Source organism: Quercus suber, unplaced genomic scaffold (assembly GCF_002906115.3).
Source record: "Quercus suber isolate HL8 unplaced genomic scaffold, Cork oak 2.0 scaffold_10, whole genome shotgun sequence".
Lineage (NCBI taxonomy): Eukaryota > Viridiplantae > Streptophyta > Magnoliopsida > Fagales > Fagaceae > Quercus > Quercus suber.
In genome coordinates, this window is record NW_027069476.1 from 2,728,783 (window position 1) to 2,746,967 (window position 18,185).

The window sequence follows — 18,185 nt, forward strand, 5'->3', positions numbered from 1 at the left end:
TTTTTCCCTCGAAGGTAGCAATTAATTTATGGTTTTTCACATAACGTTTATGTTGGCTTTATTACATGACAAAAAGTGTTGTAATTTCATTAATTTATTTCCTTGTATTCTGTGGGATTTAATTACATGTAATGGGTTTAGTATTAAGTTGGTGAAGATTGCTCAAAACAGTTGATCTCGCGACTTGGCTCGCTACTAGCTCGAGACTCAGCACCCACAAAAAGCCATGTGAGGAGCACATGTGGAAGTTGAAGATTCATTCTCCTTCACTTGATGTGACTCCTAGTATCAAGTAATTTAGGTATGAGTCTTACTTGTTTAAAGTGAATTTATGTTAGAAAGTACGCGTGACTTCAAGTCATGAATAATCAAATGACACATCATTAAAAAGAAGTCACCTTATTCTTTCGTTAATCATAAAAATAAAATAAAAGTAACTGAACATGATGGAAGAATCAAAAGAATTCATTATATATTACTAATTAAAATTGATCAAAAGAATATGGACAATATAAAAGCTCAAAATATAAATTTCAACAACGTATATTAGTCATATATAATATAATACTAAATTTGTTGTCTATTCCTCGGTTCAAGTTCGGGCAACAACACTTTAAATAAAAAAATAAAAAAATAAAAAATAAAAAAAAACTCACTGGGCCAGCAACTTACCCTGTTATGGGGACCACCCGTCGCGAACAGTAATTAGTCTCTCATTGAAAGTTTTGAAGAAATACTGTGGGAAACCAAAAAAAAAAATTGTTGTCTATTCCTACCCAAAAAAAAAAAAAGTACCGTTTACCATTAGAAAGGAGCCCTAGGCTAGTCCAAAAGGGCCAAAACCAAAGATTTGGTTCGAACTCACTGGGCTACAAAGCAATTTAGGGGGAGAGAATGCAGAGCAAAAGGCAAAAGAGGAACAAACCTCGCAAATCTTAGAACAACAATAACCCTTCTCATAAAAAAATAAAAATAAAAAAAATAAAAAAACAAAGTAACCCACGAACCCAACCAATCTTCTTCTGCTCTTGCCCACCCCACTGATCCTCCACCTTTCTTAACAAAGTATAAATCTTTCTTCTCTTTTCTTTTCAACCATGGATATTTGCCATGGGGTTCTCAAAACAAACCAAAAAAATAAAATAAAATGAACCAAAAGCTTTTAGAATCAAATGCTTCAACCTCCAAAACGTTGTCATTGTCAAAAAAAGAGCTTTAACAATTTGTAAATGCATGACGAGGCCATAGGCAATCTCTACCAACTTGGTATCACAAATCCCATTTGGCCCTCAAGATGTTGTCTTTGCTTGAATATATACCATTGGTATAACAAATCAAAGAGCAAATTATGGGGAGAGACATCACAACTTTTCTTTTGTATGTTTCTCATGAAAAAGTATATAGGAAAATGTTTTTTTTTTCCAAATTTGGTAGGCAGTGGCTGGTCATGATTATTGAGAGTTGAGGTTGTTTGGTTGTTGAAGATGAATGGGTGAAGAATGTTTTTAAGGTTTGACATGTTAGATGTGAGTTGGAGCTTATGTGTGTGTTTCTAATTATTTAACACTTTGTTATTGGAGCAGTTGTTACTTTGTAGGTAGTGCAGCTCTCAAATTTTACATATTTAATTCTCCAACTTGTCCCAACGAAAACTTATGTATTTATTTTAATAATTAAAGTACTATACAAAGCACAAACAGAGAACTTATGATACTTGTATGTATTTAAATTATAGGTGGGCAATATTCTCCAAACAAAAAACAAAACAAAACAAAAAAACATATCTCATTTATGGCTTTGTGGACAAAAAGTGTAACGTTATTAGAAAATGTAGCAAATATGCTCTTGCAATCTTGCTTTGGTTTTTGAGTAGCTATTCATTTATTTTATTTTGGCCATATGAGGAATGTAGGGTTGTCCAAGGACCCGCTAGACCCAACCCACCAGCCGCCAACGACCGAACCCGACCCACCGCTGACCGAACCGATTACTCCGGTTGTCAGCGATGGATTTCGTTCTCCAAAAACCGAGATTGGCAAGTCGGATATCGAATCTCCTCCTTTCAAATTCGATAAACCCGAACTAACCGACCTAGTTGTGTTTTCCAATGAACTGAGATTTTTTTCGAGAAGATCTAGCTAGATCCGGATCTTGCTAGATTTAATGAGATCTCGTTGGATTTAGGCCGTTTTGCAATTTTTTTTCTCGCTGGATTTTGGCTGTTTTTCATCTTTTCTCGTCAGATTATTGCTGTTTTCCATATCCTCAACCTTCACCGATCCGCCTGACATCTGTTGAAGCTCCGACCAGCCCAATCCAATTCTCCTCCCAATCGGCGGCAGGTTGATGATGGCTACACCCGATCAATTCGAGTCGAATGCGGGTTAAGCCCAAACCCGTTCTGACTCGAACCATGGACAGCCCTAGAGGAATGCACACTACATCGAAGTGTGCATTATTATTCATTGTTGGACAAATACATTTTTCACATAAGCTATTTTAGTTCTAATTTTAAAGATCAATGAACACTAGCTTTTTTACATATTAAATTCAGTCTTCCAATGGTATACTTGCTATTTTTCTACTTGAAATTTCTAATGTAATATGAAATTGGTACTTCTCTTTAAGGAGGTGAATGAATAGCTAGCCAAGGAAAGAAAGTTCGACCCACAACCCGATAGACCGGCCTGTTTAAAATGACCCTTTTTTACCAAACTCATTTTTTTACTTGCAACCCAATTAGTTCGACTCAACCATTTGCCATATCTTTAAGATTGTACATTTTGTTTAATTTCAAACACAAACTGAGTGTAATCTCATCACCATACTAGATTACATACTCAAGCTTAGTTTATTTTCTTACAAAACAAGCTTAAACTTTTTTACGAATTATTTGACTAACTTGTTTTTTCCTATATATAATAAACAATATGACTAATAATAATTGATAACCAGATTATACTTGAAAGTATATTGTTTTAGTTAATTATAATAAATAAATAAAAATAAATTAGTTGATGAATTTATAAAAATTAGATTTACCAACTTTGTATTGCTAAAAATTATATATACTACAAAGTGAACTATTTATATTAATTGTAGTGGTATTGAGCTAGGAGCTCGTTATGTATGTGGATATTGGGTCTGAGGCCCAGTCCGAGGTTGAGAGGTCGTTCGAAGAGGAGTAGACATTGTCAAGGGAGTCTGTGTTAGTAAATAAAGAAGTTAGTTTTGGTCATAATTGCCTAGGAGGGTGGGCCAAGGATGAATGCCTCCTCGAATAATAAAAGCCAAGGTTAAGAGAAGTGATCTACCATTCAGGGGAACATTCCAGGAAGTTCTGTTGGTATGGATAAGCATGGCAAAGACATAGGACAGGGGGAAGTCCTTAAATATCTAAGGAGAAAGTTGCTACTATCGCATTAATTGCACTACAACTAACTCTCTGGCAACATTAATGGAGAGGTGATACCTAAACAGTGATTATCAGCCTTACAGCTACTACATAAAGACTTATGGAAGGTACTGATAGAACAAATATCAACACCAGCCATCTGGCATGCACATGGAGGACAAAGATGAAAGGAGAAGAAAATATAAAATAAAGACGAGGCAATGGGATAAGGGAATTGAGAAATCGATGGAGAAACACTATAGCAATCAAGAACCAAATTTGTAATCAAACTTAAGAATCGTATATAAGAATCAGTCTCCTCGGACTTCATCGAGGACAATTTTCTTCAGTTTAACCTTGTTTATTTTCATCCTTTTGTGATCTGAATCCATTTTAGTACTTGTCTGATTCATTAAAGCCTAGTCTTTCCAACTCACTCTCTACAAATTCATTGTTTTGAACTTTTTGGGGCCTAAGTCCATCCATCTTTTGGGCTAGGGACTCAAATCAGGTCATTACATTAATATATCACAAATAACAATTTGATAGGTTACGAACATTTACATAATCTTATCTCTGAAATCTATATAAGTATATTTTAAACATCAATACATATGAACATATAATATTATATACAGTTTTATCAATCTTCATAATCACAATTTTTTTGAAGAGGGAATTATTATGATTGAGCTTTGCTTGCTTAATAATTGAGCCTAAACTAATTCACATGTAGTGGGGTTTTAGGGTTCAATCGTAATAAGTGGATGTGTACCAATTAGGGTTGTCCACAGACCCAAGCAAACTGATCCACGAGACAAATCCAATCAAACCAAAACCAAAACCAAAAATCAACCAAGCCAATGATCGCGACAATCAACTACGAGTTTCCTCCTTCAAAATTCGACAAGCCTAATCCAACCAATGATATCACCAAATCCATTGGAGATCTACTAGATCTAAAGAGATCTTTGCTGATTTAGTGAGATATCCTCAAGATCTTAACATCTCTGCCTCTCCTCATCATTAGCTGGTGTTCGAATTTGACCGCCACCCGTGAAAAACTTGATTCATCTGAATTGTTGTTCCTTAATGGTTAATAGTGGGTTTCATTCTCCTCCACTTAATGTGATCGGATCAAGTAAAAGTTAGGCACAAACGCAACTTAATCCGACTCATGGACACTCCTAGTATCAGGTAATTTGGGTATGGATTTTACTTGAGAAAGAACTCGTTTAAAGTGAATTCAAGTAAGTTTAATGGAGTACTCATTAGTTCGAGTGGCGAATAATCAAGTGACACATCATTAAAAACAAGTCATCTTATTTCTTCCTTAGTCATAAAAATAACGGAACATGATGGAATCGTGGAAGAATCAAAAGAATTCATTTAGAGTCTGTTTGGGATCCACTTATTTTGTTGAAATTGAAATTTTGTTGCTAAAAGTACTGTAGATAAAGGTAAAAGTTAGCTGAAATAATACAGTAAAACCAATGAATAATACCAAAAAGTACAATGAGATTCATAAATAGTAGTAAAAATAAGTTAAATAGTAAAATAAATTGACAAAAATAATATTTGCCAAACAAACACTTAGAATACATTTGGATTGGGCTAATGTGCCTTGCGTTTCTACATTTTTGGCTTTTTTTTTTTTTTTTTGACCAGCGCCTCTTGCACTGTTAATATGCATTTAGATTGCATTTCTCCATGGTGAGTATGCATTTTCCTTTTTTTTTTTTTTAGACCTGCGTTTCACGTGGGACACGATATTGTCAATGGGTCCCGTGCATTGTTTACGAGACCCACAAACCTCTTTTTTAGCAACTTTTTCATTAAAAATGGGTCTCACGGCACTATTCATACATTTAAAAATTATTTTATTACAGTGTTTTCAGTTTTCAACAAAATAAGTGGTATCCAAATAGAATCTTAATAACTAAAATTGATAAAAAAAAAAAGAATTAGGACAATAAAAGCTGAAAATATAAATTTCAAACTATCTCTCTTAAAAAAAAAAAAAAAAAAAAATTGTATGCTGGTCATAATAAAACTAAATTTGTTGTATTGTATATTGAAAAAAAAAAAAAAAAACACACACACACACACACCACGCACACACAGCACACCTTTTACCGTTTTCTATTAGAAAGGAGCCCTAGGCCAGCCCAACACCAGAGATTTGGTGCGAACTCACTGAGCAGGGACGGACAATCAAGTATCAACCACCACCACACACACCGGCCACCGACCACGCTGCCGGCCTCTCCAACCTCCAATTTCAAGTATTTATTATTATCTCTTTCAAAACCTAATACTGATATGATACATATATTCTCTGATGCTCTTTCTCCACCAATATAGTTTGTCAGTTTGTGCGAATATGTGATTGTGATGGGTGCTTGTATTTTGTTGCTGAGGATGATTGTGAATTGAATATATGAATAACTGATCTGTGATTGTGTTTGTGTTTGTGAGTCTGTCTCTCAGAGACTGAAAATTATATTTGCTGTGTGTGAGTAAAGTTATATTATAAGCAGAGAGAGTAGGGGCTGTAAAAAATAATGTTTATTTGTTTGACTGCAACAATAGGATTTGGAACATGCACAAACAGTGGGTAGTGATTCAGGAAAACAAAATCCTATAGTTAGGAAAAGTATGTTAGTAGTTCGTTTTATGGATTTTGTAATGTCGTTTGCTTGGCTTTTGGATTAGGCCCATTTAGGATTTAACAAGCTTGGGTATTGCATTTGCTGGTTAATTTTGTCTTTTGAAATATGGATGTTTTTAATGTGTTTTTGATATTATCGGGTATGGTAGTGTGAGTTTAGAATGCTCAAAAAAATTCATAATGTCGGTAGTGGGTAAGTAAGGGTGTGTTTGGGGTGTGGGTGAGTAACAAAGATAAAAAAGACAAATAATTAATATAATTTCTTATATTTCAGCACCCTCTAGCTTGAAATCCTCTGTCCGTCCCTGTCACTGAGCTTGTGAAGCAATGGAGGAGGAGAGAATGCAGAGCAAAAAGCGAAAGAGGAACAAACCTCGCAAATCTCAGAACAACAACAACAACCCTTCACATCAAAAAAACAAAGTAACCCATGAACCCAACCAATCTTCTTCCGCTCTTGTCCACCCCACAAAATCCTCCACCTTTCTCGACAAAGTATGAATCTTTCTTCTCTTTTCTTTTCTTTTCAATTCAAAGTACTTCTCAAATTTTTATGATTTTTGTTTTAATTGTTTTGGGTTTTTTTTTTTTTTTTTTTTTTTTTTTGAGAATTTTGAAGATGAGAGCGAGATTATCAGGAGGGCATTTCAGGATGATAAACGAAAAGCTCTACACTTGCAGGTAATTTTTTATTTTTTTTATTTTGTTAGTACTCACAAACTTCAATTTTTGTTGAAGCCCATTTGATTTTTTCATGTATATTTTTTTTGGGTATGTGTTAACACTCACTAACTTCAATTTTTGTTGAAAGCCCATTTGATTTTTTTTTCATATATATTCATTTTGTGGTATGTGTTTTTCTCAGTGGGAAAGAGGCACTTGACTATTTCAAAGATGACCCTGCATTATTTGATATGGTAAGTTTTGTACCCAACAAATAACGAAATCTCTTTTTCATTCAATGAATTATTGATTTTGATGTGTGATATGTTTGCAAAGAATTAAGACTATTGGTTTGCAAATTGTGTCCAAAAGTGTAGTCTTTGTGCTTATATGATTCATGTTATGGATTGGAAAGTAATTGATTTGCAGACCCTTTTAAGCATCACATGCATTTTGTTCAATGTCATATGATACAATACAATTGTTCCTTGGACTTTAGGCACTGCTCTTTTATAATTTGGGTGTGGTTTTTGTTTGTGAATGCATTATACATATTGGAGATTATGGTTTTTACTTAAACAATTAGAGATGTAGGCTGTAGCTCAAATGTGTATCCTATGAGTCTAAGATAATGAGCATCAAAACTGAATCTAGATTTGGTCTTGGAATTTATCTGGATAAAGAAGCTATGACTTCTAAGATAATGAGCATTGAAATTGAATCTGGATTCAGTCTTGGAATTTAAATTCTATCTAGATGAAACTATGACTAAGATAATGAGTATCCAAATTGAATCTATATTCAGTCTTGGAAATTTAAATTCTACCGGATGAAGCTATGACTCTAAGATAATGAGTATCGAAATTGAATCTGGATTCAGTCTTTGAAATTTAGTTTCTATCTGGATGAAGAACAAAATATTAAGTGTGTAAAATAATTTGCTTGCCTATAATATTGAAAGGGTTCCCAAAGTTTTGAGGTCAATGGCTGGTATAAGACCATTCATTTTCCTTGTAGGGCTAAGGTCATAGAATACCGCACATGCATTCTAATCCTTTATTTGTAAATCTCTCACAAAGCCTGTATATTACCTTTTTATTGTCTTGTTTGTTCCACAAAATACTTGAGCATAAAAAAATTCCGAGTAAAAGACTATTTGGATGACTTATTCTTTTATCTCATGAAGATGTATCTAAACTTATGTTTTACTCACCTGGCAGTATCATACAGGGTACCAGGAGCAAATGTCTCACTGGCCTGAACAACCGGTTAATATAATCATGAAATGGCTAAAGAATCACAACTCTTCTTTGGTTGTAGCTGATTTTGGCTGTGGTGAGAGTTATTGAACTCTTTTTCTAATGCTAACTATTGCAATGAAAATTTGCTGAACATTTAGAGTGTAATCAAAGTATCTAGTGCTTGCTAATATGTTCTTTTGTTACATTGTATCAGGGGATGGACGCCTTGCTAAAAATGTGAAGAATAAAGTATTCTCCTTTGATCTTGTCTCAAATGATCCCTCAGTAATTGCTTGTGACATGTCCAAGGTATGTGCTTTCATTTGAAGTAGGGTTCAAGAGGATTATTTAGAACTGAAAGGTTTTCAGAATGTTTATAAACAATTTTAAAGAGTCCCTCACTTTTTAATTAAATATTTGTGCTTATTGGCAGACACCCCTCGATTCTTCAGTCATTGATGTTGCTGTTTTCTGCCTTTCACTTATGGGAACTAACTACCAAAATTACCTTAAGGAAGCACACAGAGTCCTTAAGCCATGGTTTGCACCACATTTTGTCAAACACTTCCACTTTAGGTAATTCGTTTTTTCAGTTAGTTATCTCACTTGTGCTGGCTCTTTGCAGTGGTTGGCTTTTGATAGCTGAAGTAAAAAGCAGGTTTGATCCAAATACTGGAGGAGCAGACCCAAAAAAGTTCTCAAAGGCTGTCTGTGACTTAGGCTTTTCCTCTGTCTTAAAGGTCTATTCTTGTTCTCCTCCCATATATATTTTCTGACTGATAAAAACCAATTCTTTGTCCTAACAGATAAGTATATTTGCAGGACTACTCAAATAAGATGTTTGTTTTGTTATACTTCAAGAAAAAGGTACATACATGGCCTTTTGTGGCTTGAATAATATATATACAAACAAGGAGCAGTGTTTTATTTATCTTATTTTGTTGTAGGATAAGCAAAAATCAGAGATGAAGGAAATCGAATGGCCTGAGCTAAAACCATGTTTGTACAAGCGCCGCTGACACCAAGGGAATTTTTCATTTTTTGCCTTTTATCACCATCCTGGATAAATGAGAGTCCCCAACTGTAATATATTAGCTCAGTTGCCAAGTTTAACAAAGTTTATAGATGAAATTTTTTATTCAGGTCAGATACATTTTTGTAGTTTTTATCATTTATGAAACTTTGGTGCAATAAAGCACTTTTCCCCTCTCAATAACAAGTTTTTTTTTTTTTTGTTCTTGCTCTCTCATAAACGTTTCAGGCAATAGTGTTTTTGAAAACACACCTAAACAGGTGCCCAGATTTTTTTGTTGCGGGAACACTTTTTTTGACCTTAAGACATCCATGGCAGTGGAGTTAAAAATTTAGTTATTTAATACCACAAAAAGTTATTTAATTTATTTTACTTACATACATGTTGCAACAGTAAATCTATTTTAACTTTTAACACAATAAAATAATATAAATATTACAATAAAATAAGATATTTACTATAATAAAATCATATATCCACTACACAATCATCACAGTCACACACACAACCGGGCAAGGAATTAATTTTTTTTTTTTTTTTTTTTAGCTCTAAGCTATGGTACACATCTATAGATTGATGTGCACTGTAGCAATGAAGCTAAAAAAAATAGTTTTAACTCCACTGCGATATGGATATTTTTGTATTTTAGTAACTTTTTAGCTCTATTATTACAAGTGCTCTCGGGGAATAGGGATCGCACTCACGTTACTACCACCATTTTTGTAAGTAAGTATCAAATTGTAAATGTCATTTTCACACCAATGACTATTAATTTATTTTACCCCAACTCACGCATGTGATAAAATAATAACTACTGTGGATTTTTGGAGGACTATGCGCCCTAGTCAATGGCGTGTCAAATAGGTAATATATGAAAGCAACAAGTCATGGAAGAAAATTAGGTCCTAGAAAGTACTTGAATAAATAAGACAATTCCTCAAATTCAGCTTCCAGGATTACAAATAAACTGATATGGATTGATAAGGAATAGGAATAAGACAGTTGATAAACTAGCTTCTTTTTCCCATTTAATAATAATAATAATAATAACAATAATAAACTAGCTTTTTTTGGTTTAATATTTTGATGATGAGTATGTATGGATTGAAGATCCATCTGTTACGTGGAATTCTTAAAGAAAGAAAAAAGTGTGGGTATTATTTCTAATGAAAGTTTTTTTTTTTTTTTTTACATAATTTCAACAAAAAAACAAACAAACAAAAAAAAATCAATGACAAATAGTGAAAACAAATTTTCAAAGATAAACTTTTGTTACACCACACCAAGACAAATTAATACCTTTCTATTTTTTTGTATAATTATAAAAAGCTATAACAAAACTATGCTTTTACAACCACTCTTGATTAATGGTTGAAAAGCTTAGACGGGAATGAGAGACAACAGGTGCTCTATCATCTATCGGTATAGGTTTCCATAAAAAAATGGGTATAGGTAGAATCGTTGTCCCTAATAAAAGACTATAAAAGATCAAACTCATCACCTGACTATAAGTCATATCAAAACCTTAACCATTATTAGGTCACGCAAGTTGCAAACGCATCCACAGCCACTATTAATATTATATTGTGTAATAAATATCCAACAATATTTTTTCCTCGAAATTGGGTAGGGGAAACATAAAAATAAGACATAAATAAACAAGAGCCAATAGACTATATTTAGAAGTCTCAATGTAGCACCCTTTCTAATACAAGAACCAATGGAAGGCACAAATGCTTGAATTCATTGGCTCAAGCCTCAAGGACAAGTCAATGTTTATGTCATAGCAAACTGCAAAGAATAAGAAAGTCTAAGGGGGTGTTTGGATTTTCAATTTCATAACTCATAACTCTGTTCTATAACTTATAACTCAAAAATGATAGGACCTATAGCTGAGAAGTTCGTTTGGATTTTCATAAGTCTGTTTCCAGTTTTTGTTTTCATCACTCAGAGACTGTTTGGATGGCCTGTTTTTGTAACTCAATTCTTTGTTTCCATAACTCAATTCTAAAAAATGAGAGAACTTATAGCAAAAATTCCATTTGGCTGCACCAATCCTCTGTTTCCATAATTCTGTTTCCATCACTCAATTCTCTGATTTTTAAGTTATAAGTTATAGAAACTGAAAACATATTTTGGTTGTTTTCAGTTTCCATAACTCATAACTCAATAGCATTTTTGTAATTAAACACATATGAGAGACCCACTAATCATAACTTAGCCGCACCTTTTGACCAAAATAACTCTTCATTTTTTTTCTTTTCTTTTTTTCTTTCTTCTCCTGGGTTCGGTCTCCCCGTGTTCTTCCTTTTTTTCCCCCCCTTTCTTCTCCTGGGTTCGATCTCCCCTGTTCTTCTTTTTTTTTTTCCCCTTTCTTCTTCTGGGTTCGGTCTCCCTAGTGTTCTTTTTTTTTTTTTTTTTTTTTTGCCCTTTCTTCTTTCAATGGATTCAGGTGATCTGAACTTTTTTTCCCCTTTCTTCTTTCACTGGTTCGGGTTTGTGGGTACTAAAAAAAAAAAAGCTACACCAGTGACAGGTATGGGGCCCACAAATAGTGTGAAAAATATTAAGTGATGGAAATTGAATGATGGTGCCAAACAGCCTTGGTATATTAAAGTGATGAGTGATGAGTGATGAATGATGAGTGATGAAAATTGAGTGACGGAAATTGAGTGATAAAAAAATGGTGCCAACAGCCTCTCAATTTTCTGATTTTTGAGTGATGAGTTATAAAAACTAAAAACACATTTTAGGTGTTTTCAGTTTTCATAACTCTGTTTCCAATGGCATTTTGGTAATTAAACACACATGAAGGGACTCACTAGTCAGGGTCAGCTGCAACTTTTGACCCTTTTTTTTTCTTCTCCACTTTTCTTCCTTCTCCACTGTTCTTCAGTTGTTCTTTCTTCTTTTCTTTTTTTTTTTTCTTCCTTTTCGCTCTTGTCAGTTCGTTCTTTTTTTTTTTTTCTTTTTTTTTCTTCATCACATAATAGTTTTGGTTTTCGCTCAAATCTTTCTTTCTTTCTTTTATCTTTTTTTTTCTTCTTCTTTCACTGGTCTCTTTTTCTTTTTCTTTTTTCACTGGGTTCAGGTTTCTAGGTTTTTTTTTTTTTTTTTTTTTTTCACTAGGTTCGGTTAGTTTGGGTACTGGGGATTAAAGGAAAAATAAAGTAAAAGCTGCACCAAGTTACAGGTATGGGGTTCACAAATAGTTAAAAATTTTGAGTGATGATAAGTTGAGTGATGGTGCCAAACACACTTTGTGTAGAGTGATGGGGTATTTTAAGTGATGAGTAACGAAAATTGAGTGAGAAGTGATGAGTGGTAAAAAATTCAAACAGTCCCTAAGACTCAATGCTTATTTGGTGGTTTAATTTTCTCAATCATTTAAAATGAACTCTTTAAAAAAAGTTATACAAATATAAGTTAAAAAAATGTAAATTTATAGATTCTAGTTAATTCAGTTGTTAAAACTTTTTGTTATCAAATAAGAAATTTGAAATTCAAACTTCATTTATACCAAAAATCAGTCGATATCTTAGCTTGATAATAAGAACAGATTATCATAATACCAAGTAATCCTTATAATAAGTAGATTTCTGACCTTCAAATCAACAATACTTTAACAAACATCATGTTCATGGCTGTTAGGAACGTAGGATTAGAGTCAAATAGGGAGGCCAACCCCACCGACTACCTTCACGAAAAATGCCCAATTCTCTCTAAGAAAAATGTCCAATTCCGAATAGTCTACCAAACCCACAAGAAAACAAACAATTTTTTTTTCCCTTTCTAACAAAACAAATGTAATAATTAATACCCCGTCAATCTTTTTATTACAGTATTATTTTTAAATCTACCATTTTTTTATCTAAATATAATAGAGCTAATGCAGTGGAATGTGGATTTATTCAAATCCCTCGAGCCACCAAAATCTAGACACATTAGATTCAGCCTAATAAAATGAGAAAAATAGAAAACTCACAATTATTGAATTGCTACACAAGTACATGGCACCGTCATGTCCCACAGTAATTGTTTTATTGACAGTACACACACACTCAAAGACAAAGTTAATTTCAACCTGTCTGTCGGTGTTGCTAATTAGTCAAACTTGAGATTATCCACCATTGTGATGATTTACCAATCTTTAGGTAGAATGGCATTACTTAATTCACTAATTTCTTTTTTAATTATATAAATTACTTCCTAACTCCTAACTTTGATTAATTTGCAAGGTAGGTTGTAGAATGTCTATTTCCATTCAATCCGTACCGTTAAGTTCATCAAAATGATATCGTTTAAAAAAAAAAAAAAAAAAAAAACAACTAAAATTAACAACAAGATTAGATGTATTACTATTATACAAGGTAACTAATTTGAAACCGTTTTAAAATTAAATGATTGAAATGAACAAAAATAGAATTCAAATGATTATATTGAAAATATGTCAAAATTATATAATGTAATTAGTTATTTAATCTCTTTTTCCAATCATTTTTTTTTAAAGAAAGAGTTTCAACTTATAGCGTCTGATCTTGATGATCTGACCAAGATACCAATAAATTTTTGGTATAGGTAAAAATTGAATCCTAGATCTCTTAAAAATAAAAATAACATCATTCTATGTAAAAGTGATTACTTAGAGCATTCTATTAGGAAATGCTATCTCATCTCATTTTACCATCTCAAAAAGTTACTTTATCAATTACAAAATATCATTTTACAATACATCCAACATCTCAACTTTTATTTTCCTATTCTACTCATTAAAATAATATTTCTACACAATAAAATCTCTCTCTCCTCTCTCTCTCTCTCTCTCTCTACCATGGCCAAAACTGATTAGTAAACCCATCAAACCATCAAACCCAACGATCAACTCATTCAAAAAAAAAAAAAAAAAAATCACTATCGGAGTCATCGGAACTACGATTCAAACCCATCAGAGCCATCACCAACAAACCCAGCCTGCTGACCAATCTAAACCCACCATCAACCGATCCCAACCCACCACCATGCCCAGATCAAACCCAACCCAACTCCGGTGCAAGCCTTGAACAAGAAAGAGAGATGTGAGATGAGAGAAAGAGTGAGGACTGAGAGAAAGAGGGACAAGCTCTATGAGAGAGAGAGAGAGAGAGAGAGAGGAAATGAGAAACACTGTGAGCATAAAATAATATATTTTGGTTTACAATAGTGCTACAGTGCAATTCCAAAGGTAGAATTGCATTGTAGCACAATTCCAAATTTTTTTGCAATACTTAGGTTTTACAAGTTCTAATGGAGTGAGGATTTTGGGCTTAAATGCTAAAATAGGCTTACATTTGGCATTTAGCATGTCCAGTGTGAATGTTCTTATATTAGTTACCACCTCAAAAGTTATAAGGTCAAAGAATGGTCTAGAACTTGGTTTGGCCTTGAGTTGATATATACTTTTTTATATATGAGGTAAATTTTCAATCTACGATGTTCATTATTATGATTACTTTAGTCATTAAGTTAAGACATTAATTTATTTTTCATGTTGTCGGAGATTTTGAACCCTAAATTTCTTATCTGATTATAAGAATTTTATTAATTGAGCTAATTGGAATTTTTATTAATTAGGCTAACTGGGTAATATACCTTTGACAAATACTTTGACAGCAAATAAACTTCTAGCAACAAATAAGTTCTATGGCTTACACTCAGCACCAAAGGAACAAATAAAATAAAATAAAAGGAAATGATTTATGAAAAAGAGAAAAGGGTATAATTGCCTCAGCCAGTGAGCACCCAATAATAAAAATGGCAGCCGTAAGTATTCGATTGCCATTTTCAAAAGTGAACCTACTTTTTCTTTTAGAATGGAATTGAAAGTCACTTTGACAATACAAACAAAGCAATGAAGAAAGTTCTATGGCAATAACGTTTGACATTAATCTATTAATGGATTATTACATAGGCCACTGCTTAAAAGAGTTTCTTCCACCATTTTCTTGAGCTGAAAGGCTATAAAAACTAGAAGAATTCGGCTAGTTAGGAAAGACTTTTTTTACCTTCAAGTTTCAATGTATTCAACCATATATCCCATCACTCGTGTGAACTCAGATTAGTTCTTTTGGTAGCCACATTCATCTGTCTTAATCCAACATTATATGCCTTACAATTTCATAGAAGAATTGAAGACTAAAATGCTAAAAACTGCATTATTGAGATTTGACATATGAATACTCCAAAATTCTAGTATCTTTTGCTTTCAAAAGAATCAAGGGTATAAAGTTAGATCATTGAGCCATTCTCCTTTACCTAATGCTTGAAAGGAATAATCCATGTTTCTTACAGTACTTCTAAATTTCTAATTGATGCACTATATAAGTAACACATGATCTAATAATCCCTTTCATTTGACAAAATTTTAAGGTATGATGGAATGCAATTTTTAAAAAATTAATTGTAATTATTCAAATTTATTTTTTAAGCAAAATAAACAAAAGAAAATGAACTAATCCCAATTATACTTGCAAATGTGTTGAGTAGTGCTTGTTTTGATGCCCAAAATCCATGTCCACATGCAACTGATTGGTGCTCTTTGGCTCTCCTGCTTTACAATAATCTAATTAGATCATTTTTACCCTTGTTACCTCCCCCCTCCCCTTTTTATTGGGAATAAAAAAGAGTAAGGATGGCCATTTTCCCAACAGAGAGTACGAGTTCCTTTTTTCTTTTTTCTTTTTTTTTAAGTCCTGATGTTTAAGAGTTTCTTATTTATTATACTAATAATACCCTAAAGCTCTTGTAGTTCAGTGATGTAACACGTGTTTCTTTGTTAAAAAAAAAAAAAAAAATCAAGATTCAAATCTTCATTCTCTCATTATTGTAACTATCAAATTATTAAAAAGAAAATACTAATTTTTTTTAATATATATATAGTTTCAATCTATGGCGTCTGCTTATGATGTTTGTCTTTTTTATCATCAGATCAAAACACAAATCGATTTTTGGTATAGGTAGAGACTGAATCTCAAATCTCTTATTCAACCATCAAAAATTTGACCAATTTAGCTTGAGTAACCTAAATGAATATGAAGCTGCATAATATCTTTTTTTTTGAGGGGATGCAATAATATCTTAGTTATTGACATAAATGCATAACATACTCTAGTATAACATATAAATTGTTGTAACAATTGAATTAAAAAAAAAAAAAAAATTGGAGGAGTAAAACACCTGCCCAACCTCCTTCACCCTCCCTTTAAAAAAAATCCAAACAAAATTAATTAAACACTTCCCATCCTATCTCTTATAGTCCCCTCCATCCAAACACACTATTAATTAGCAACATAAATAATAATATACTCTAATACAACCTTTTTATTTTTTCTTTCTTATTTAGGAGTATAACTAATGGGACTGCAATAATAGCTTTGTAATTGGTATTAAAATAGTACATGATATACTCTGGTATTTTTATTTTTATTTTTATTTCTTGTTTAGGCTAGTACTCTAGTAATTAACTACTAGTTTTTTTTTTTTTTTAAAGAAGAGTAACTACTAGTCTAGTTAGTATAATACAACAATAACTATTTTAACTAATGGAAACAATAAAAGTTTCTTATCAGTCTAGAGTCTAAACCCTTGTCGTTCAGTGATAGTATGACTCAATCTTTTTTACGAAGAAAACTGATATTCATATATATCCCCCTTTTTTTTTAAATCCCATTTTCTATTTATCATCACAGCTGAATTATAAATAAATAAATAATCCTTATGAATAAATAAAAGTTTCAACGGATATGTAGTTATTTATTTTGAATTCTTTGAAATCCCTTCAACGGATATGTAGTTATTTCTAAATCTAGACCTCATCGATCATTATTATGATAGAATCTGTATTAATGTGGTAGCTGAACTTTAATTTGCTGTTTTCAATTCTTATTTATTTATTTTGGATAAACCGGCAATTCAGTTATTTGTATATAATAGAGTGGACACACTATTTACATCATAGTAAAGGCAACTTCTTGATGAATTATTGTGTATTTTCAGAATATCATAAATGCATATTCTCTCTTCTCACATGAATAGTGGGTCTCACTAATTAAATTCATGGTAGGACTTATCATTTATATGAGAATGAGAAGTACACATTTATGATACTTTGGGAGTATCTAATAATTTTACAGCTTTTAGAAGTAACTAAGCCCCTTTTGATCATTAACAAAAGTAGGTGTCACAAAAAAATGGACATTGCCATTATATCTTTAGATGATCTTAGTGATCTCTTCCCCAGTTTCACCAAAGCATCAGCACATCTGTTATTCTCATTAAAAAAAGTGATGTAAATGCACCCTTTATGAAATTAAAACTAAATTAAAAACATATTTATAAGAAGCATTGAAATGAATTGGATAAAAATGAAGAAATTATAAGTAATTTAAAATTGATTGTTATGCATTAGAATTTAAATTTTATCGTAAATTATTATAAACACCGTACATATATTATACAATCCCAAAACTAATTCAATAAGTATTGATTAGGATTATGTTTAGTATAAATCAATGAATATTGATTAATTAAAAAATGTTACGACAATAGATGATTGGAATGCATTTTATGTATTTATATATATATATATATAAGGTTTTATAAGAAGTCTTTTTTAGAAGTTTTTTTTTAAGTCATATGGATTTCATAATAGTAGAAGATGACAAGAGTTTTGTAGTTCAATTGATTTGCACATTATGATATTTTCAACAAAAATATCAAAAGTTCAAAACTTTCACCTCTAACTATTCATATATAAAATAAAAAATAGTAAAAACGTCTATTTCTTAATAATTATTTTTATTATTAGGTTAAGAAACCAATTGGTTTATGGTTTAGGTTTAATGACAAAATATTTTTCGAGCTTACTTTTTTATTTTTTTTATGATAAATACTTGTTAAAATCATGATTTATAAGTTCCAACTTTTATTATATAATAATATAACATATAATATAGATGATATATGATGTTACCATATATATAAATATATAATATATATGGTGTCATCTAGATTTCCTTTTACACACTCAATCTCTCTCCTATTTCCCCCTCAAAAAAAATATCTCTCCCCTATTTATGTTTGTTTATATTTATATAATCTTTTACTAAAATTAAAAGTCCACTGTTTCTGACACAGACTGAGCTCCTT

At 31.9% G+C, this 18,185-nt stretch overlaps 1 protein-coding gene across 1 annotated transcript; it reads left to right on the forward strand.

The window, feature by feature from the left end:
• The first annotated feature begins 5,499 nt into the window (after window positions 1–5,499).
• On the forward strand, window positions 5,500–9,206 carry LOC112027577 (ribosomal RNA-processing protein 8). Its single transcript, XM_024060226.2, has 10 exons — window positions 5,500–5,679; window positions 6,340–6,560; window positions 6,685–6,746; window positions 6,931–6,982; window positions 7,949–8,063; window positions 8,184–8,278; window positions 8,403–8,509; window positions 8,595–8,709; window positions 8,792–8,836; window positions 8,917–9,206. The coding sequence occupies exons 2-10, from the start codon at window positions 6,393–6,395 to the stop codon at window positions 8,986–8,988; spliced, it is 831 nt and encodes a 276-aa protein (XP_023915994.1). The 5' UTR covers window positions 5,500–5,679; window positions 6,340–6,392; the 3' UTR covers window positions 8,989–9,206.
• The last annotated feature ends 8,979 nt before the right edge of the window (window positions 9,207–18,185 follow it).